The 23,024-nt window shown below is 42.4% G+C and overlaps 1 protein-coding gene across 8 annotated transcripts in view; it reads right to left on the reverse strand.

Moving 5' to 3' along the window:
- The window catches only part of ESRRG (estrogen related receptor gamma), a 1,085,823-nt gene that overhangs the window by 196,185 nt on the left and 866,614 nt on the right, over positions 1-23,024 (reverse strand). For 2 of the 8 annotated variants that reach the window (XM_085612927.1, XM_085612928.1), the window contains exon 2: positions 16,183-16,309. The exons of the other annotated variants lie outside the window; for them this stretch is intronic. In XM_085612927.1, the coding sequence (XP_085469053.1) occupies positions 16,183-16,226 (44 nt within the window). In that variant the 5' untranslated portion in view covers positions 16,227-16,309. The remainder of the gene's footprint in view (positions 1-16,182; positions 16,310-23,024) is intronic. 8 annotated transcript variants of the gene reach the window in all.

Consider the following 23,024-nt stretch of genomic DNA (forward strand, 5'->3'; position numbering starts at 1 on the left):
GTAATCACACTAAAGAGGTAAAACTGTAATTAAAGAAATTATGGAGTGGCAGGTGCCTGGGCTCTCCAGAATGTGATAAGATGGCGCATACATATATGAAATAGGCTGGGAGACTGGGGCTGGAAAGCTGTGTCTTTAACCAGATCAAATTCTCGAAATTGGCTGTCAGGATGGGATGGTTTGATTTATACCCTTCTATCAAGCGCATGAAAGCCTCGGAGAGCGGGAGGAAGGCAGGAGGCAGGCGGCTGTCGCTTCCATTCGAAAAGCACCTTTAATTTCCACTGCACCATCTGTTACCAAATCTAATATACATTCCGCCTAATCTGGTTTAGTCCTGTAGTACTAATTCTTCCAGTGCCTGCGCCACCAGGGCTGTCCACGGCAAGCCGCGCCGAGCGCCACACCGCTGGGCGCCTCCTGGATTCCTGGGGCTCTTTCCCCCATTAAATATTTTTTTAGGCTGGTAGTGGGAGGGGGGGTAACTTGATTGCAAAAAATGGCGCGTTGTAGAGTTGACTGTTTCCTGAGGGTGGGTCAGAAAACCGGGAAGGAGTGACAGTGAACCGGAAGCAAGCTGTGAGCCTGAGAGAAGTTGTCATGAAATTGCAGTCGATCCCTAACATGTTTACACTCACGGCTGCTATAAGGTGCTAACAATGGGGTGTGCGAAAAGAGGCGCGAATAACGAAACTTGACCCCGCCCTCCTCCCCGCAGAGTGCATGGAGGGGGCCCCCATGCTCGGGACCCAGTCATGATCTCTCAGTGTGGGGGCCTGCAGCCCATGCAGAGAGCCGGAAGGGGGCCCATGGGCTGGGTGCTGCGGGGGGTTTATTGATACGCCACTGGTAAATCGCATATATGTCTGTGCGGAATAATCTGAACGAAGAAGAGGAAAATAATCATTATTATGGTTATTTATTATGAGAAAGTCGTCATTATTATTATCAATATAGTTATTAATATTATTATTGTTATTACTTTTATTATTAATTCCACTATCACCAACCAGTTCTAGCAATGAAAAGGTGGTCAGTAAAACCGGTCAATGCTATGACATATACTGACTCCATGTGCCGCTCTTACCGTGCACCTGTTCCAGAGTCTGGCTCCCTTTCCAGGGTCTGTGTCTCCCTGGTCCAGTGCCAGTGTCTGTCCTTGTACATCAGCGTGTAAGTGCCTTTCTTCCAGTGTCCAGCTCTCTATGTACCGCCATTTCCTGTCTCAGTGCATGTCACTTCCTGTCCTAATGTGTGCCGGCCCCATGGTCTGTGTGTCTAGGGCCAGCTTAAGGGCAGTGCGACTGGTGAGTGGTGAGGCTGCACTTGGCGCTGACCTGTGGAGTGGGCGCTGACCTCAGGGCGGGATGCTGTGTTTAGCAATAACTTATTGGAGAGATAAGGGGCACTTTTGCTCGGTGGTAGTGAGAGAATCCAAGGAGGCAGTCATGAGGTGTTGGGGCACCGGCAATGATTGTGGCACTGAGTGCCACCAGCGCTAAAGCCAGCCCTGCGCGTGTCAGTTTAGATATCACCTTGCCTCAGGACTCGTGCCTCCCTTTTGCAGTGTCTGTGTCTCTCTGGTCCAGCGTCAGAGTCTGTCTTTGTACTTCAGCTTGTATGTGCCTTTGATCCAGTGTCCATCTATGTCTCACCATCTCCTGTCTCAGTGCACATCACTTCCTGTCCCAGTGTTTTCTTCCACCATGGTCCTTGTGCCAGTTCCTATATTACCTTGTCCGAAGACTCATGCCTCCAGTCCCATTGTGTATGTCTCCTTGTTCCATTGTCGATGTATGTTTATATCACCATATGCGTGCCTTTCTTCCGCGTCCGCGTCTCTATGTCCCACCATCTCCTGTCTCAGTGCACGTCACTTCCTGTCTCACTGTCTGTCTGCCTCATGGTCCTTAACCCCCGTGTCAGTGTCCATACCATCTTGCCTCGCACTGCCACTGATGGAATTAGTTCACAAAAATGACCCGGCCGTACTCCTAACGACCCAGATATATCGTAGCTATCAGAATAAGGGCAAGAAGCACGTGGACGAGCACCCTACTGCCCACAAATAAAGCCACGCTCTCTATATGTTTCAGTCTGATAACTATTCTGGGATTGAAACTCTTCAGATAAAAACCACTCTGCTTCTGGCAACCACTGGCAATAAAGTGCATGATGATGGGCAACAGAAAGCCCTGTACACCGAAGCTTTACATGAGGGGGCCCTGCTTCCAGATCATATCAGTAGCTGATCAGGGAGAAGCTTGCATGTCTGAAACGTGTTGATGATTGTGCAAGGGACTGTGTGGAGTCAGCCACCTTATGGCATTACAGACCGAAGGGGATCATACAAAGTGATTTATTTACAAATAGTCTCATGGGGACATGTTACCTGTTGTCTGGAAGTTTTGTTTCACTGCTTAAATGAAGACAGTATGACCATTGGTTTATATCAAATAAATCCTTAATATTTCTTTTTTCAGAGCCTAAGTGTGTGCTGTTGTGTATAGGTTTGACAATCATCAGTGCTAAATGAAGGATCTTTAACATTATCCTGGTACAAATTGCTCTCAACCATAAAACGAGATATAAAACAAAATGCTGGTGAAAAGCCGCAAATATTTTTCTCCTCTGGTGCAATAATACCAACATGTGTATTTATTTATTGTGCATCCGTCTTCTGGTTAATAAGTTAATAAGCAATTTCAATACATAATGTGTAGCTGTGTACCATGTACCGTGAGCCTATAACTAAATCAATGTGACATAATGATATGTATATAGTAAAGGCAGAGGTAATATTTCCATTGTTTCCTCCGCTGAGTGTGAGGAAGAGGCCTGTGACTCATCAAAGATGGAGCACTGAGTTGGCCTGATGCCGCTGCTTTCCCATTATAATGGTAATTTAAAATATAAATGCAAAATAAGCATTCTGTGCAATATCTTAGTGCAAAACGCTAAATTACCAAAATTGCATAAAGGAAATTTCGGCCCGGCCTAGTCATACACAGCGTATGACTCTTGCCAGATCTATATGTATGGTTTACACCTTGTGCATAAGTTAACATTTTAATTTCTTTTTATTGAAAGGCACTTTTATTCCCGCCCACCCCTCCCCATATAAAAAGAGTCTTGGCGCCCATCCATCCTCAACACCCATCATCACCAATATACTCCCATCAGCCTCCAAATACAAAATAAAACTACAGCCTGGCACTGCTCCCTGCATCCTCCCGTCACCTGGATGATGAACCCCGCATGTAGGCGCCCTCTACCAACACATCGTGCTGCATCTTACACAAAGGCGCGTTCTAGAGCTCCACTGTGACGGTGGCGAGGCGGTGCCACAGGGACAGCGGCTCTGTGAGATTCTCAGCCATGTGTGGGCCTGCAGACCTGAGACTGGTGGGGCATTGGCAGAAGTTGACAAAGACGCCATCCACCTTCGCGCACCCTAACCGTGCCTGCGAAGTCCCAAGGGTGGCGGTGGATCACTGGGTCATCCGCTTCGAAGGAAAGAGAGGGCTCCAGAGCTAGGACTTGCTCCCACCACAAACACCTGTTAAATGTTTGCAAAGTAATCCTTCGCAGGTGCCCCCCCCAGATTCTGGAGCTCCCTACCACCATCCCTCATATGCGAACCGTCAGCCAGCTAGGGAAAACCCACTCCCTCTCACTCTATTATAGCTGGCTTTATGTTTTTTATCTCCTCTCTTTGCTTTTTCTTACTCTTAAGCCTCCCAAACTGTAGCTGTGCTATAGAAAACTGGAAATCAACAAACTAAGGAATAAATATTAGAGTTTGACTTCACAGTTAGAAAATGTGCCCTAACCTCTCAACGAAGGGAATAACTCTCCCTTTTATGGAGTAGGAAATTTAAAATAGCTTTGATTGCTAAGATAAAAGGATATATTTATGAAGTACAATACACATAATCATAATATGGAAGCACCAGGTGATGCATGCAGCAGTCATTTTTGTAGAAATCATATTCTTTGCAAAAACTATTTAGTTGTTAAAGGATGAGACCCAAAGGCCATTGGAAAAGAAACATATCCACGATTAGCCTTGCGGCCCTCCAGCTGGGAACCAGACCTGGGAGCAGAGTTTATATGAGAGAAACTGGCATCATGAGAGGCTTGTTGGCCTTTTGGTGGGACCCTGGCTCCATAACAACAAACACCATCCTCAGTACTACATAAACTTATGTAATTATTTGTAGGTATAAGGAATAGTGGTTTCTTTCTGCATCATTCCTGCCCATGTTTGACAACATCTATTGATTTAATCAATCTACATGTAATGTTTTCTTCAAGTGAATATCATTTCAGATAAGGGTGGGCGTAACTCGTGTAATTTGCTGTAGCGTAAGTACACAAATTTGCAGCTAAATTATGCAACATAATGCAGAATTATGTGAAGTGCATAACCCTGCATTTAGTGCTAATTTCTCAGTGCAAAATGCACTTGTGTCCAAAATGAACCAGAGGGTGCATTTTTGCGCAAATAAATAATCTTTAAATGCAACAGCGGAAGCAGCAGTCATCTGCCACTCGCACTTTGCGCCTGTGCACTTGCAGTAGGCCTTTTTGCCATATATTACTCTCAATTACGCCAGCGGGCTTTATCTTGTAATTTTCGATAATTTTGTGTCAGAAGAGTAATGTGAAATTCCCCAAATTACTCCAACTACTTCAGTGTAATTAACATTTTACCTAGACCTTATTTCAAGGTAAGCCAAATCTCTCCGCAAGAGTATTTCGAGTATATATGAAAACCAATGTATGCAGTGTTACTTAAGGGAGACACTCACGTGGCCATTTTTCTTAGGCACCCAATGAGCTCCGAAAACGTATCAGAAGCTCAGACAAAAAATATATAGTAAAAATCCCATCGGACCCAACTTGAGAGAGATGGATTTTTTTTTCAGAGGAAGTGCTAGCTTAAAGAAAAAGAAAAAAAACAGCTAGGCCTTCTTTCCTGCAGTCTTCACCTTTTCACCCCTCCTGATGTGACATGCGCATGTGCGGCACACACACACACACACGCTCACGTACATTAAGCTAAGGGCTCAGTGGAGTTGAGTTCACAGTCCATTTACAAAGAAGGTCATTTTCTAATTTTCCTGCATAACTATCAAAGATGCTGTCACTTTGAAAGTAGGACATACACACTAATATCTGTCAAATGGAAAAAAAGGATGTATGACGTTACAACGCACACTATTACAACGCATGCACTTACAACGCATTTTTTGCAACGCATAATCCATTACAACGCATGACATTACAACGCATGACACTACAACGCATTTTTAAAAAATACCTTTACAACGCACTACCATTACAACGCATACTACCTTTACAACGCATACCATTACAACGCATAATATTAAATTACATTTAAGGTAAGTATTAGATAGTATAGGGGTAAAAATTACTATTCTAACTCCAGGGGGTGCAACAGTAGGGTAAGTGTTGGATAGTGTAGGGGTAAAAATTACTATTCTAACTCCAGGGGGTGCAACAGTAGGGTAAGTGTTGGATAGTGTAGGGGTAAAAATTACTATTCTAACTCCAGGGGGTGCAACAGTAGGGTAAGTGTTGGATAGTGTAGGGGTAAAAATTACTATTCTAACTCCAGGGGGTGCAACAGTAGGGAAAGTGTTGGATAGTATAGGGGTAAAAATTACTATTCTAACTCCAGGGGGTGCATCAGTAGGGTAAGTGTTGGATAGTATAGGGGTAAAAATTACTATTCTAACTCCAGGGGGTGCATCAGTAAGGTAAGTGTTGGATAGTATAGGGGTAAAAATTACTATTCTAACTCCAAGGGGTGCATCAGTAGGGTATGTGTTGGATAGTATAGGGGTAAAAATTACTATTCTAACTCCAGGGGGTGCATCAGTAGGGTAAGTGTTGGATAGTATAGGGGTAAAAATTACTATTCTAACTCCAGGGGGTGCATCAGTAGGGTAAGTGTTGGATAGTATAGGGGTAAAAATTACTATTCTAACTCCAGGGGGTGCATCAGTAGGGTAAGTGTTGGATAGTATAGGGGTAAAAATTACTATTCTAACTCCAGGGGGTGCATCAGTAGGGTAAGTGTTGGATAGTATAGGGGTAAAAATTACTAGTCTAACTCCAGGGGGTGCAACAGTAGGGTAAGTGTTGGATAGTATAGGGGTAAAAATTACTATTCTAACTCCAGGGGGTGCATCAGTATGGTAAGTGTTGGATAGTATAGGGGTAAAAATAACTATTCTAACTCCAGGGGGTGCATCAGTAGGGTAAGTGTTGGATAGTATAGGGGTAAAAATTACTATTCTAACTCCAGGGGGTGCAACAGCAGGGTAAGTGTTGGATAGCATAGTGTAATATTATGCGTTGTAATGGTATGCGTTGTAATGGTAGTATGCGTTGTAATGGAATGCGTTGTAAAGGTAGTTTTTAAAAATGCGTTGTAGTGTCATGCGTTGTAATATCATGCGTTGTAATGGATTATGCGTTGTAAAAAATGCGTTGTAATGGTAGTGCGTTGTAAAAGTTGCGTTGTAAAGGTTGTTCCCCGGAAAAAAATAATGATAGGGCGATGATGATGCGCGGCTGGTGGAGTGTGCATTATGCCGGAATTGTTATCCTACATATTTTACTAAATATGAGGATGTGGGATTTATGGTATGGATGTTAAGGCCAAGATTGCTGTAAAAATGAAAAAATATGGCAACAGTATGCAGTACATCACCAATAGGATAATTAGTTATATAAAATGCTGGCATTCCTCGCCTCCTAACGCTCAGTGGATGCAATTCATGTATTGAAAGGAGACATATAATAACCTGCCCACTGGGGCTGATGGATATGTTTTTAATCCAAATGACCACCATCTTCCATCTGCCTGTCATGGGAGGACAGGACAAATTGGAATTTTCCTTTCATATTTCTTAGAGTTGAGCGAGAAAAACCTGGAAGCATGATAAGTGGGCCATTGAAGTGGACGAATGGACAGGCGCTCGTGAAATGGGCAGGAATGAACAGCATTGTTTATGCAGTAATGTGATTTACCTAGCTGCACGCAAGTGCCCTCCTGATAGAAAGGCTACTCTTATGTTGCAGCTGAGGGGACATGCCCAGACCCCCTCGCAGTGAACCGCGATTCTGTTCATTAACATTTGTTTTAATATCGCAGGCTGGTGTGATTGTGTAGTGACTTGATGCATTACAGCAACACTGTTTTTGAGTCCTGGTATGCGTGATTACAGAGTATGTCGAAGCAATAAACTGATACACAGAAATTAGAAAATGACACCGGACCAGGATTAGCATGCCAGTCGATTGTGCCAATGTTACTTCTTGCCGTTGCCCCGCAGATCCCACTTAATGGATGGACTCAATCTACTCTATGCTTCTATGATTTAGCCACCTAGTGCTCCTTCCGCGTGGTAGTTCCATGAATTCCCACCCATCCAATGAGGAACATCCTTACATTAGTCCTGCATATGCCTATTGCATAGTTTTTTCTCATAATCTCATGGCCAGGAGTGTTCAACATCAGTGCTGGTGGCTGAATGCATGTCAGATTTCCAGGATATCTTAAGAGGCACAGGAGGATGTCCTTATAGGATATACTCATAACACTTGATTAATCTGAATTACTTACTTTGTTGATAGTTATCCTACAAACATGGCATGTATCCCACCCTCCTGCATCTCCTGGATTATACTTACTGTGACTGAGTGCGCTTCCATCCTTCTTACTCGTAAGAGGAAACATGAGATCTCGCTCTTCTGACAGGTTTCTGCCAAACTTCAGAGACACCTCAAACCATCCTCAAATGGCCCAGGGCCCACTTCCGAAAGCTTGAGCCTTGCCTTGTCACAACAATAAGGAAAATTCTGATGGAACTAAATAATGCCCACCTCCTGCCTATGGAAGCCCTGGTCCACCAATAAGATCTCAACCACAGCCTGAGTCCTGACACCAGGTAAAGAGTCTGCACTGGCATTAGTGATACTCCAACTACCTGAACATATGATTCACTTTGTGCCACACCGCCGCGGTGCAAATCTTCACCAACGTGACCAAAACGGAAAATGCTGCTCTGTGTAAATTAAATAAATAATGAAAAAAATAAATATATAAATGGAGAAACGTCTCTCATTGGGAAGCACCCATCCTTTGGTGATGAAATCTTCACAAAGCACTGCACTGTTGTAAGGCAGCATTGCTTTAGCTATGTTGACTCTTGATCAATCCTACGTTCATTATGTCCTAGTGCCGGCTGATCGTCCAAGCCCGTTGATCTGCTACACTGATGTTAACGCGCAGGCGCTGTATTATGCTAACACAGTGACGCTGCATTGAGACAGAATAGGAGACATAACCTTCCCACTGTCATGCATAGAGTAGAAATAAAGCATTCTCCGTGCCTATTGTCTATTCCAAGGAATAGCCTGATCCAAGGAATAATTAAAAGATAAGAATCAAGTTAACATTGTTATGGTGCCTTGAAAAGAACTGCCTGTAAATGGAAGGGGGAGTAATAGTTCAAACGCATTTTATTGACTGAAACAACTTGTCTGCCTCTCTACCCCTTGGAGGATTTAAAAAAAGCCTCCTCACTGCTAGCAAGAAAGGGCATGTGACCCACATTTTTTTTTTAAATTGATGTTATATCTAGTCAGTCAATCAGCCTGTGCGGGAAACTAATGAATGTATCAGTCAAATTCATCCCACAGAGACACCCACAGGTTTCTTCCCAAACTGTCCTGAGGAGAAAGGCAATGTAAAGAAATGTAACAGAGTCAAAATTAACCGGCAGGAGATATCTAGGAAAACTCATCAGTTATTTCATTTAAAAGATCTTGATTTTCCCATCTGTATGATGGCAATCTATTTTATTACATATTCAGCAAATTTATAGCAACAAGACGCTCCCTTGACAAATTAACCACTTTCCAAGCATTTTATCATATAAATAAAATATCATCTCTAGAGGGGAAGTCTGCTCAATCAGTGGATTTAACCCATCATCCAGGGAGCTTGTCTGAAAGAGATGGAACAGATTTTTTTTCTGAGTGAGGACAGCAAATGCTGATAGCCTTTTGCACCCCACACTCAAATACAGGCATACAGGGATGAACAGAGAGGTACCTAGGCGCTTTCTGAGAGTTGTGGTACTGCGCCACTCACTGGCATCAGGGGTGGGCAACATTTTAGACCAAAGTTCTTGTACCAAGGGGCATTGAGCTTGAATAGGTAGTCTTTTAATGCACTTGTCAATCATATTCACCCTAATAAAACACAAATCACACTGGGGGGCACATTTACTAAGGGTTTGCACTAGTGTTAATGTGACACTAAGAGATGCCAAGTGTTGTAAAACATTGCAACTTACTTCAAAGAGCAGTGATGGATGAACGTTCACGTTCAAAAGCTATTATACACTCAAAGTTGCTCATCACACTGAGCCCAATCCTCTTTAAACCTTCACTCTGCCAATGAAAGCGCGGGGCTGGGGAGGGGCGTGACTGGGCCGGGCCACTGCAAAAACCTCAAGTTTTGATACAAAGCCAGATTTACTACAATCGAGTGTTCTGTTTTCCCCCAAATCCTAGTGCCAAATAAAATCAGGAGCAAGCAAGGGACAAGTTGTAGATCACCTGACATACCTACAGGTAAGGTGTGCTTTACCCTAAAGCACACATCTTACATGTCTGCCCGTGTGTTTGTGTCTCCAAGTGGGAATATATATGAGACTGTCGACCTCCAGTTCAAAGCCTATTCTAGACAGTTTAGGGGTGCCTTTGTGCCACAGCGCAAAGCTCTGCGTGACGCAGAACAGCCAGATTGAGAGCAAGAACCTGCGATTATGCCATCTGTAGGGAACGCTTACTAAATCCTGATTCCCGCTTTTTTCTGTTCTTCAAGCAGTACAGTGCTGCAATTTTTCAAGCTGCACTCCCTTGTGTGAATCACATTAAACATGGGCTCTGGGTTTAAATGTAAACTCAACATTGGGCTATTACCGCCATTTGTTTTACAGACAGTATCACCATATGCTCCAAGTTTCATTGCAATAGCTTCTAATTTCCACATAACTCTGTACTAGTGCTATTTGCTGTAACAACCTCAGCTAAAAAACACAGTACACAATTAGGTGGTACATTTGTAAGGCCTATGGTGATGCCAGTGGCACATTATAGTGGTATTTAATACCTAAACACATAAAAACAATTCAGGACACAATATAAGGCAAGTTTTTCTGTGTTCCAGAAATACACCTGTTTTAGTACTTGGAATAGATTCATTCTTATGAGTCGCTTGATGTTTTTCAAATTATAGTTCTAATTCACTTTTTGTATATTCCTACAGAATCTATACATATATCACCTTCTAAATTGTATGTTGCCTGCCCGACTATCATAAACTTTGAAGCACTTGGGATTTCCTCCAAACGGTGCATCATGTAAATAATAACAAGGTAATTTAGACCCGGCAGGCGGCCCACTGGCCAACCAGGTCGGTGGAATCCATACATTCCGCACCTTTGGGGAAGACCACCCTCTAAATTCAGACCTTAAAGCTTGAATGGGGATCTCTGTGCAGTCAGTGGCGTTACCAGTGTAGCAGCTCGATTGAAGGCTTTGAATTTGGCCAAGAGGTGCAATATTTCAAACACCAGATCAACAAAGGTTTGTTTTTCAAATAGAAAAACACCTCCCAAAGCAGATGTTTGCTTCTTGAAACACAAAAACCCAATGGCCTTGATCCTCCAGTAGATTTCTCTTTGTGTGCCGGGGTTCATTGTGGATGTCCCAACCCGGGACCATTATACCTCCCATGACGGTCATCGACAGGGAAATCTAATGATGCTCACCGTGCCCTTAGCAGCGCGCTTCGACTGTCATTTCTGCAGGCGAAATGGGGGGAGTAACTGTCACTCTGACCTCGTAAGCTAGTGGTGGTAGGCCATCAGGTTGGAGGTGAACACCGGAGGAGCCAGCTGAGCTACCACCGCAGTAACCCAAGTGCTTCCCTCACCGCTCAATGAGGTGGAGGAACCAAGAGATTGGTGGATGGGAGCCCTGCTGGTTTATGGTGGCGCTTCCACTCGTTACCTCGAAACCGGTCCCAGGATGTTTGTTTACGGTCCAGGAAAGACCTGGCTTTGCAGTTCGGGCTGGACCGTTCCCATGAGGAACAGGGTCAGACTGATTTGCTGATGGCTGGGTCTGAACTGGGGTGGTGAAGTGAGCTAAAGAATGATGACGGATCCAACCCAGATCTGTGACTGGCCAAGGGGTGAGTGCCTGAAACGTTTCAGCCCTCCGTCCATCATCTCTTTGTGTTTGCTTCCACTCTGCTAAACTCTAAATGATGCTTTTAGTCTTTGCTCAATAGCCCTGAATTGGACAAGAAGAAAAAATTAACTAAAATTTGTTGAAAAAGCAAAACTTTAATGATGACTTTTTACAGATATGCTAAGTAAGGAAAGTATGAAATGCACGTTGATCTGTACATTGGCATAGTGGTTTGTCAAAAACATGCCACAGAATCTAAACTCATCTTCAAGAACTCCTTTTCAAGCAAGCCTGGTTCCGCAGGCGTCTTTCAGATGGTTCTCCAGCGGCATGAGGTGAGATGCTCGTATGAGAACTTTAGGCATTGCTAGTTTTATTCCTCGAGAGCTGACACCTTTTAAATGAAAAAATGGGAAGAGGGTTTTTGGTGTCACTTCCTATGATTTGAGGATAATCTCATTGCCATGGTGCTTTCTCGTGAAGACGAGGCTAATGCCATAATCAAATCAATATAGCGACTGACTTTATGAAAAACAGAAAAGGGGTCTGCATGTGAATGAGATGCAATAGGGTTGATATAGTCTAATTTCAAAGTACCCGCTCCTCACATCTCTTAGGGCAGGCTGCTGAAAAATGTCATGCCAAAACCTCAGAAGAAGGCCATTCCTTAGAATTTCAAAATGTAATGCTTTCTGTCAAATATCTAAACACAAGCTAACAAAGTCTCTGTGTTCACCTGCCGCTTGCAGGGTTTCCCCTTAGAACATGCTCCTGGCCAAGGAAGGCACTAAGGTGTTTGGAACTGAGAGGGAATCAAAACAGTGACCCTAAGTTGTTGTTTTTTCACGAAAAAACATTGCATTGCACTGAAAGATACTTTTGTCTACTTTTCCAGGGTATTTTATCTACATAAAGGGGGGAATATAACTCTATAAAAAGATGGATTTCATGTTCTTTTTATCGACCGACCAGGATTTTCATTATTGATTTGAATTCCTGAACAGTTTCTGAAATGCTGGTCGCTAAAAGCAGAGGTGTGCTTGGTAAGAAAGGCCTTCAACTGAATTGTGCATTCAAATACAATGTGGATATTTTTAATGGGTACAAGTGATAGTGAAAACTCAGGACCTTGAGTTGTTGTGGAGCCTATTCTGCATATAAGGGACAAAAGAGATAAATACAGGCACAGCAGAGAAGTATTCAAAACGGTAAAGGTAATGACTCATGTGTCTAGAATTTAATTTATGTGGAGTTGAATTTGCATTGAGTGTAAAGCTCTATGTATCCAGTATAAACAACACTGTCTCTGTTTACAGACGAACATTTTCTCCATTTGTTAACTTCAACCATCTGTGATAAGCAATCCAGCCAAAGAATGCGTAACTCTAGATAAACTCTCTATATACGTAATGGATACAATAATAGCCTACCTAGTAATTTATATATCGAAATCCATATGCAAGCAGCACCGAATCACCATTAAAGCATTCCACTGCACCCGAGTGAGTAACTGAATACACACAGACACACACAGAAATATGTACCTACACATTATGTCCTCGCAGCCACACACACACCTGTGCACATGACCATACACGCACAGAAAAACAGGCAACTCACAAAACATTACACACAAACAGGCTGGTACACATGCATGACTAGACACATATTAATGCAGGCAAACCACGAAACATTACACACAAACAGACTGGCACACATGCATGACTAAACACTCCCAGGAATGCAGGCAAACCCCAAAACACTACACACAAACACACTGGCACACATGAATGCATGACCATACACTCACAGGAATGCAGGCAAACCACAAAACATTACACACAAACAAGCTAGCACACATGAATGCATGACCATACACTCACAGGAATGCAGGCAAACCACAAAAGATTGCACACAAACACACTAGCACACATGCATGTAGGACCATACACTCACAGGAATGCAGGCCAACCCCAGAAACATTACACACAAACACACTGGCACACATGCATGCAGGACAATACAATCACAGGAGTGCAGGCAAACCACAAAACATTACACACAAACACACTGGCACACATGCATGCAGGACCACACTCACAGGGATGCAGGGAAACCACAAACATTCACACAAACACTCTGACATACATGCACGCAGCACCATACACTCACAGGAATGCAGGCAAACCACAAAAGATTACACAAACACGCTGGCACACATGCATGCAGGACCATACACTCACAGGAATGCGGACAAACCACAAAAAATTACACAGAAACACGCAGGCTCACATGCCTACACATACAATTGTCGCTTTTCCCCATTCGTCTTCTCACTCCCCTTTCTTTGTTGTTTTGCGACCCAAATAATTGCCCGTGTCTGCTTGTGAAGCGGAATGCCGCGCGCCGGAGTCTGCAGCGAGCTCGCGCCGCTGCCAGATGGACGCAGGCGTGCAGCAGGTGGCACAGATGGCGGCCCGCCCTGTCTGACGCGGGCTGCCGCAGCCTCGAGCGCCTCTCCCTTCCAGGTATATTTCACCAGCCTAGCAGAAAGCAGTAGGCAGGCAGAAAAGCCTTTACATGCCGCAGAATTAGTTAAATAAGCGGCCAGCTGCTTGCTTGACTCTTACCAATTTACTTGAGGCCGCGGAAAAGCCTTTTTACAGACTCCCAAAGAAAGCGCAGGCGTCTTTTATCCACAAACGCTCTCACTGTAAATATAGTGCAGGGGACACCTGGGTGTTTATACAAGCGATGAGTTTCTCTCACACAGCTGTTGTTTCTAAAACTCCCGCCCTGCATGGGTAATGGACACTGCTGTCTGTGTCTTCACCAGCCCTTGCCACCCCTTCACAACTTTTTATGATTACAAATGTATTATTTAATTGATTTCATTTTCTAGAGCAAACACATCTATTGTTAACAATGTGTAATTGTGTTCATCAAAGAAGGGAATATTGTGACATGTGGGTAGGGCTTGTTTTATATTAGCGGATGGACCTCATGATTGCTTCTAACAAGAGGGAAATATTTAAGGTCTTGAAACAGAGTTTAACTTGTGAGTTTCATTTGGGTTACCAAATGTACTGAGGAATTTCTAATCACTATACATTGTTTACGATATGGAACGCTTGTCATGCCTTAATGCATTAGGACTTAGACCAAGAAATGGTAAAGCATAGAATGTGGTCAAAAATTGGCAACGCTCTGTTGTTACAACCATTTATTTATGAGTATTGTGTCCATTGAATATTAATTTTGAAACTATAATGACCACAAGTTTATTAATAACGTGATAAAAATGTCCTATCCAAAAAGCAATTTACTACACTTCAAATGCTTATCACCACTTCTCACCACTCATGGCGGTATGTGCCTTATAACACGGTGGCCCCATTACAAGTTGGGCAGAAAATGTGAGATATTTGCCCCACACAGTAAATACTATAACCCTGGAGTGAGGTAATTCTCGCTATTTGGTAAATACCTCCTACTCTGAAATGTAACTTGCAAATGAGGCATAACGTAGAATCTGTATTTAACACACCAAAACCGGTGTGTTTTGCTTTTTTATGGGCCTTTTCCCCGATAAATTAGGTTTGACATGACAGAATTTATCAGAGGAAAACTGCAAGGGTGTATTAACTGTAACATATCTCATAATTCCAAATCCTGTGCCAATGAGTTTTCACACGGATTGGAATTAATCCCTGCACTTGAATCAGAATATATGAGGGTGAAACATTCAAAACACAATATCTCTGATGAATGATATCACACGTCCTTGTGTGAGGATCACCGATTGGTACATCTGAAGGAATGAAGAACGTATCTAACTGTATTAATGTTCAAGTGAACATAGGACGATCACAAGGATTTCCCTTTACAACACTGTCGCTAAATAGTTCTTTCAAAAGCGCAGTCTGGGAATATAAACTGCCAACTTCTCAACCTCAAATAAATATCCTTCGAAAAATATTTCAAACTGCGACCATACACACTTTTCACATATTTAGTGCAAGTGTTTGAGAGTGGGATTACATGCAGGCTAAAATTGATGCAATATGAATTTGAGGTTGAGATTTTATTAGTCTATTGGGTGTTTGATTTTGCAGTCTATGTTTTCACATGCTGTCTACCATTCATGTATGCGCTAGGCTGTCTCTGCTGCTCCTACAAACGTGCTCTAGTGTAGGCCCTGTTCCAATGTTAGACCCATAGAGGAGTCTTACGGGTGCATTTAAACTGAAAGGCAGCAGTTTCAATATACACCATCTTTTCTTTTCCAGACAGTGATTACTGGTTGATTTAACAGAAACTGAACCAGACTACGCTTGGCTGAGGTCACGAAAGGTCACTGATAAGAACTGGGGGAAAAAAACACATCAAAGACTAGCCCTTGACGTATTTTGTATATGCAACAGTATGATTTTCTCATTCACTCTTGGTTTTAAGTAAAATACATACTAAGATAACTCTTATCACAAATGGTCCTAGTCCTGGGAGCAGTATTATCTGGGTCTTTGGGGTGTATGTTTTTTCAACCCTCATTATTGTTGAGGAAGGCTGATGAGAGCTGATATATTGTCTTAGTAGAACACAATCAAGGATTGGCTGAGTAGAACACATCCCAGGATTGACTGGGTAGAACACATCCCAGGATTGGCTGGGTGGAACACTTCTAGCGGAATGACAAACAGATCCGACTGAGCTGGATGTAGTGGAGAGTTCAGACCTAAATGGTAAGTATTTTGAAAAAAAAAATGCACGTTTATTTTTCAAAGTACTTTAGTGATGATTTGTGAAATTAACAGGTCGTATAGTGGGATGTATTTATTATCACTGTTGCACAAAAAATATAAATAAAAAAAGTCTTACTTTATCCACTGATGAGATAAGTAGGACAACTCTCTGGCAGTCATCTCGTATTTAAATAGGGGATCCGACGAATTGCTCTAAAATTTTCTATAGCCGACCGGATTAATTGATCCTGACACTCTGAAAACTAAGAAAAAAAAGATTCATTCTGTGCTACCACGGCATGTTTTGCCACAAAAGTGGACGGTGAGAGCATTTCTAAGGTATACAAGTATAACATTTCAGGTTACTCTACAAGTGATGGCTAAAGAAATCAAAATCTTAAGCAGTTTTTTAAAAAAGAGAGACAGAGAGACATCAAAGAAAGGGATGCGATCATCCCCCAAGTAAATGCATTAGGCAGAATTTGGGTCAAAGTTTATACATAATCAGTTAAAAAAAGTGACAAAAATAGGGCGTTAACAGTCAATAACATTCAGAGCCAAAATATATCATGGGTGACTGCTGAGTTAAGGTTCCAAGAGTCCGGACAACCAGGAGCATGTGTTCAATCCCTCTGCAGCCCTCACTCGTGTTCTCAGGCCTGGCCGGTTTATTCTAAGACAGGCATGTGCGCGAGAACAAATGCAGGGCCACGCTGTACGTCCTTAAGCCGACGTCTTTGAGGCGGAACGGATCTGTTTACATAGAGAATTGAAGACTGTTTGGTAAACAAGAGGGCACAGCACTGGAATGAGTCGGGCCTCGGTGGCCTTTGAAGAGGGGGGCCGCTTCTGTTTTTGGTGTACACCCTGGTGCAGTGTTAATCCTGTTTTATGTAGTTGACACCTGCTGCTGACTGGCTGCCTGCTGATGGCTGGTGGTTCCTGCTGCCCTGAGCAACTGCTGAGGCTGAGGAGGGAGCGAGAGGGACAGAGGAGACAGTGAGAGGGAAAGAGAGAGGGAGAGAGCACGAGACTGAGAAAAAAGAAAAGGACCGAGGGAGGACATGTAAAGAAAGTAAATAAATAACCCTTCTAAAATAAACACCAAAGGAAAACATGGATGTTGCCATTTTACCCAGATATGTAAAACTATTTTTTCAATTACTTATAAATATGGTCGCTTTATTTCAACGCGTCACAGTGTCCAGTCTTTTCAAGGTTTGTGCGCGCTCCTGAATGAGGTTAATTATTTAAATGAAGTATGTGAACGTTTGTGCTTGGCTCTTTTTTGTTTATCAAATATACATGTGTACATTTACCTTTTTTTCCATTATTTTCATAGGATGTGTTATTCCAAAGAAGTATATATGTTTTTTGTTTCCTTAATGAAGTGCTCATGGCAAATTTTTGATGCACTCTATTGGAGGTAGAACACGCTCGGAGCAAGAACAGGGATGTTCTAATCGCAACTCTAGCTCTCCATACACGCTCTAAGAAACATATTTTGAGACAATACTCCTATTCCGAAGAGCATACACTGTACACTGAGCAGAACAGTTCCTACAGATGTGGGGATCATCGAATCATAGAGGGAACGGAAAAGTGAGAAGAACCAGCAACTGGTGAGTTCTTCATGTACTGAGCTAAGTCTATGCTTTTAGGTGTTATATGTGGTGAAATAAGGCAAGAGAACCAGTGCGATGTTTAAGACAGTCCCAAAAACATGAGAGTTTTTACATTTGTTTTATTTATTTATTTATTGTAACCATAGTCCAAACTGAGCGCACTCATGTTGTCTCTGCACACAGGATCAAATGACTGTCAATTTATCAATTTCAAATTGGGTGTGTTTTAGTGCTTTGATGTCTTTTGGTCTAATGCCCTTTAGAAATTAAATAAATAAATACATTTATGATCTATCAGTGTTCTATAGCAGCACCAGATCTCAGATTCTTGTCTGACACAGCTGCGGAGACACCTGGCACTTTCCTTAAAATGGCTCAGATGATACCTCCTGTGAAATTTTAAGCCTACTAATATATGTTTAGCATCCTGCCAAATTAGGGTGAAGCAGGGCACAACAGTCCCTTCCTTCACACTACAGAATAGCTACATTTGTTCACTAAGACCATCTGCAAAACTGTTTCATGGAATCAAGGACCCCCTGCACTTTGAGGTCATCTAGAAAAGCCCTTCCAATCCCTCATAAGTATCAAATATGTAGAGGTGGCAAACGCTGACCACTAACAGTAATAACTCTCGGCCTTGTGGCTCTGCCAGCAAGACCTCCATAAGTTCCTAGCATCTGCTTTTGGACTTATTGGCATGTCTTACAACACCCCTCTGTGTACAAAGTTTCTAAAAAATCGTTGAGCTGCATTATCTTCTGAAAAAGAAGGATTTGGTGCCTGGGTTTGGAACCACAATTTTGTGTCCAATGCTGCCTTCGCGGCTCACAGGAATTTGTCTACAGTTTCCTCTCAAAATTGGATGGGTTGTTATGCAGACCCTAGTTTTTGAGCAGAAGAAACACTTTATAAAATGCAAAAAAAAATTGCATTTTAGAAGGTATCACTGTCTTTCTAATTTTATTTTTAAAAACTAATTTGAAGACCATGTTAAGAAATGTAAGCAAGACCTACTCTTCTGGGAACCAGTCTGCAAAACACATTTAGGACCACTGTGCATCACTTTCCGTGCTCTACATATGGGCACCCCAAAATATCTGCAGAACAAACTCAAAGAAGAGCACTATGAGGGGAAGCAGCTCTATGCCTTGACTCCCCCAAGTTGGTGAAAAGCTCCACCATGATGATGTGTTTTACTTCTTAAGAAAACTCCCCAAAAATGGGAACTTGCTCTCAGCAAGTATACACAGCCTCCTTCACAATGTTCACGGCAAGACTCAAGCAACATCAACCGGTCAGCTAGTAACTAAGTTAACTCTGACGCGTGAACTCTCCAGTCGGCACAGACAAGCCCAATTACACGCTTGGCTGGACTGTTAGAAGACCGTGTATTACAGGCAGTCTTATTTGTATCTAACTATATATGTGACTCCATAGGAAAAAAAGATATTTTGCCAACTTACAAAGCATTTGGATACCTATGATGAGGGTCAAGACCGTGCTATACAAAAATAATGAAATAAATAAACAACAAATCATTGTGTGACCTCGAATTTCCATCTATCTAATTTGTTTTTGTCTACTTTGTTTTTATGTCATGATTTTGTGTAGACTTATTTTGGCAGTTTGGAAAACGAATTTGCGAAACAGTGAGAGTTCATTTTTCCTGAAATATATCAGCTTGAGTACCAAAGTTATCATTCAATTTAATATTCTTTAGCAATCTGGTCTGCCTGTTACTACCTGCTAAAAATGTAGGCACTCGGTAGCAACTTATTGTCATGATTGAAATTGTATGCATTATGCTACTCTGGAGCGGCTTTTTTACAGGAGCGCCTTGGAACATTCCTCATCCCATGTGGATTGATTACAAATAAAGCGCAGTGTGGAACTTGTGATTGGCCTTGTTTGATGCTGCTAGTATGTCTCACACAGAAGTGTGTATTTATCCGTGTTTATTAAGAAGTACAGCAAATTGCAATTAGAGATATTGCGTTCTCTCGTATGGAGCCTATATTTATTTCACATAAATGATGCCTTATTAGGCACCACTATGTATTTCATCAAGATAGACAGTGCACAATGCAAAAATGGTGCTGTTTCATGGAGGCCAGACTCTTTATTTTTTTATAAAACCAATAAAATTGCTCTACTGGTTTGTCAGCGAGTATTTTCTTAACATAGTGGAAATGTGTTTTTGGTATGAATGTTGACAAATCTCGCAAGTGGAGCTTTGAAACATGAAACAATTGAAATTGTAAGTTTAATATATCCTGGTCAGATGAAGAAATGCTTGCATGGTAGCAATGACACGAGTGGAAAGAAAGAAATAGTGGGAAGAATAGTTATTTTGGGAGATTAAAGATATTGGCTATCGGAAAGTGTTTGTAGGCTCCTTATGTCTTGAGGAGGTTTCTGAGCCACATAACATCAAGAGGCGTGCGGTCCATCTTTGCTGGACTGCCCATTGACTACAGCGCTGATCTAGACATGTGCGGGCCCCAATTGGAAGAGATCTTTGAAATCAAGGGTTGCCTCTAGAAACAAGCAGGCAGTTTCTCACATAATGAGTGTTCAGTGGTCATGAGGAAAGAGAGTAGAGAGGTGCACGGCTTCTGTCCCACTTCACACACGGGATGGGGCAATTTGAATGCAAGACTTTAAAATGACTTGTATTACTGACAGAAGGTCATGAATAGAATCCCTTATTTGTGGCTGTGTGTTAGTGGAAATCCTGACATTGTGGAATTCACCGTTAGCTTGAGGGTCCGCTCGTGGGACTGGTGGTAAGACATGATGATGTTGCACTCCGCCTTATCAAAGAAGACTAGTTGTTGCTAATTCTATGAAAGGATGAACATGTCTCTCAAAAAACCTTCTAAAGGCATCCAGTTTACCATCTTTAAAAAAAAAAACTACATCAATGAACCTACGAGGCAGAATTGCTTTATTTAAAACACTGCACCATCAACAATGCAGATGGTGAATATGTAATTTGTGAATTTCTGCCTGCTACATGGTGCCCAAGAAGGCGCGGAGGGATGCCAGATCAAAGGAAGCCATTGATTCTTGCGTGTCGCCATGATTTCACACAAGCAATCAATAGCAATCCAAAATCAATCCATCTGTGCTGGTGGTGTCATCTATCAAAGTGGAAAAGTCCAAATTGTTTCTAGGTGTAAAAATGAGAAAAAAAGAGGAGATGAAATGAGAGGATTGAAAAAAGAAGTGTGAACACAGTCCAGTGTGTAGGTCTAATTAAATCAACGTGGGCTATTAGATTTAAGACCAGCATAATGTTTTGCAAGTGTAACAGCAAATGCGCTTCCAGTTCCTCTACGAAATAGTGGCACGTGAACAACTAGGAGGGAATACAAGGACGCACACTACGGTATTGTGCTGCATTGTTGCCTGACGTTTATTTCCGTTCCTGAGAAGACTCGCGGAAAACCCCCCAAAACGCCCCCGCGCCGCGCCCCCGCGGCCCGAAGCGTCCGTGGCCTTTCCGTCTGCTAATGCACACGCGTTAGTCTTTAATGATATTCCTGATAAGCTGGTGCCAGTGGAAGTGATTATTCTTTTCTGATTTTAAGCATATCAGCGTTTTGAAAAGCTCGTTTAATCTTATCAGGTGTGTGCGCAGCCCGCTGCTGAAAGCGGTTTGCGCGAGATGTCTTGCGTTCCGCCGCAGCTATCAGATAAACTCTACAAACTAACCGCGCGCGCACACACTCAGGCACGCTCTGGCCGGCCTGTGTGGCCTGCGCGGCTTGCCGTAGGCCGCTGCTTCTCGGCCCGAGCGAGGCTCACGAGCTCGAGCTGACGCCAGTCATCGAACGCTTTGCTCAGTAGGTCAACTAATGTGATGGCATGGGAATGGCGTTGTGGCAGGTGTTTGTTTATTTTTACTTGAGCTTTTCAAGTAAATAAAAACCTGTGCTCAAACCAATGGTCATCAAAATAACACCTCAAACACATCAAAATTAGGAAGGCTATTTGTCAATGAAAGGGAGAGGCGACCATAATTCATACCATAGAAGCGCCAATATGCCTAGTTTCAGCTTAATGGCTTTTAGTGTTTTCGGCTTTCCTTTCCCTTCTGCCCTACTCCCATTTCTCTACTCTTATGCTTATGCAATTAAACATTCCCAAATAACTTCGGCGTCCCTTTCCTATTCTGAAAATATATAGATGAAAGCTTCAAGCTCAACCTTTTGTACACTAGTGCATGCCTTGTGCTGTTTTTGCCCCGCAGGTGACTTGTGATTCGTGAAGAAAAGTGACACTTGCAAACAAAATGGCGAAAAGGAGGAACGTGCAATAATAAAAGCAGTATGAAAGGCCCAGTTTTTTTACTCAAAATGCCAATCCTTTATAATTTCGTAAACATCAATATTTTTCTTACCAAAACACATCATATCATATCCCTGCTAAAACACTCGGAACATTGATCACGCTACGTAATTGAGGTTCAAGAGAAAAGATAAAACTGGAGACAGACAGATGACTGCAGCAAGGAAAGTGAAAGACTAGAAAGTTGTCAACATCTATATATCTTGTTCATCCTTTTTAGAATAGTCTTTTACAGGGCAGCACCTATAAAATACAAATGGACTATGAAAGAATGTCCCACTTCTTATATTGACCAGTGACGTAAACAGTGTAATGGTGTTTGAAAGGTCGTTGCCCAGTAGTTGCAGAGAAGTGAGAAAAGCCATCAGGTGAAGAAGATGGGCCTAAAACAAGTCCCAGCAGGGTCTGCATCTCCTTTTCCTCCTTAGCAGCTGTCACTACAAAGGCTTCAAAGATGGCACACTGCATTGGCCCCCCTGCTGGCTCTTTTGTGATCTGTCATTCAGATCTGGATAGAGGTGTGCAACAATGGCTTATTTTGCTTTCGTGAAATTACCCAAAAATTCAGGGAAATTCTGTGAAATTATGAGTAATAACATAAAATGCAAATCTGTTATTTTGCACAATATCTTAGCACAAAATGTGCCCTTGTGTCAATATATTTAATGTGAGAACACATTTTGCACAAAAAATAAATTAGCACAAAAATTACTAGTGCCGCAAGCAACAGCCGTTTGCGTTCTGGCCGTTCGCATTTATCATGAGTGCTTGTGCAGTAAAATGTTGCAACAAGCAATATGTGATTACACAGCATGGTGTAATGGTGTGATTTGGGTAATTTTGTGTAACAAGTGTAGTGTTAAATTCCTGAAATTGCGCCAGTATAATTACAATTTTGCTGGGGCCTAAAGTAGATCTGCCAGGGGCTGACTCACCCCAAACATTTTGTGGGTCAAAATGTCAAGGTTTAAACACAGAGGACCGAAGTATTGAGAAG

This window comes from Triturus cristatus, chromosome 6, assembly GCF_964204655.1.
Source record: "Triturus cristatus chromosome 6, aTriCri1.1, whole genome shotgun sequence".
Taxonomy (NCBI): domain Eukaryota; kingdom Metazoa; phylum Chordata; class Amphibia; order Caudata; family Salamandridae; genus Triturus; species Triturus cristatus.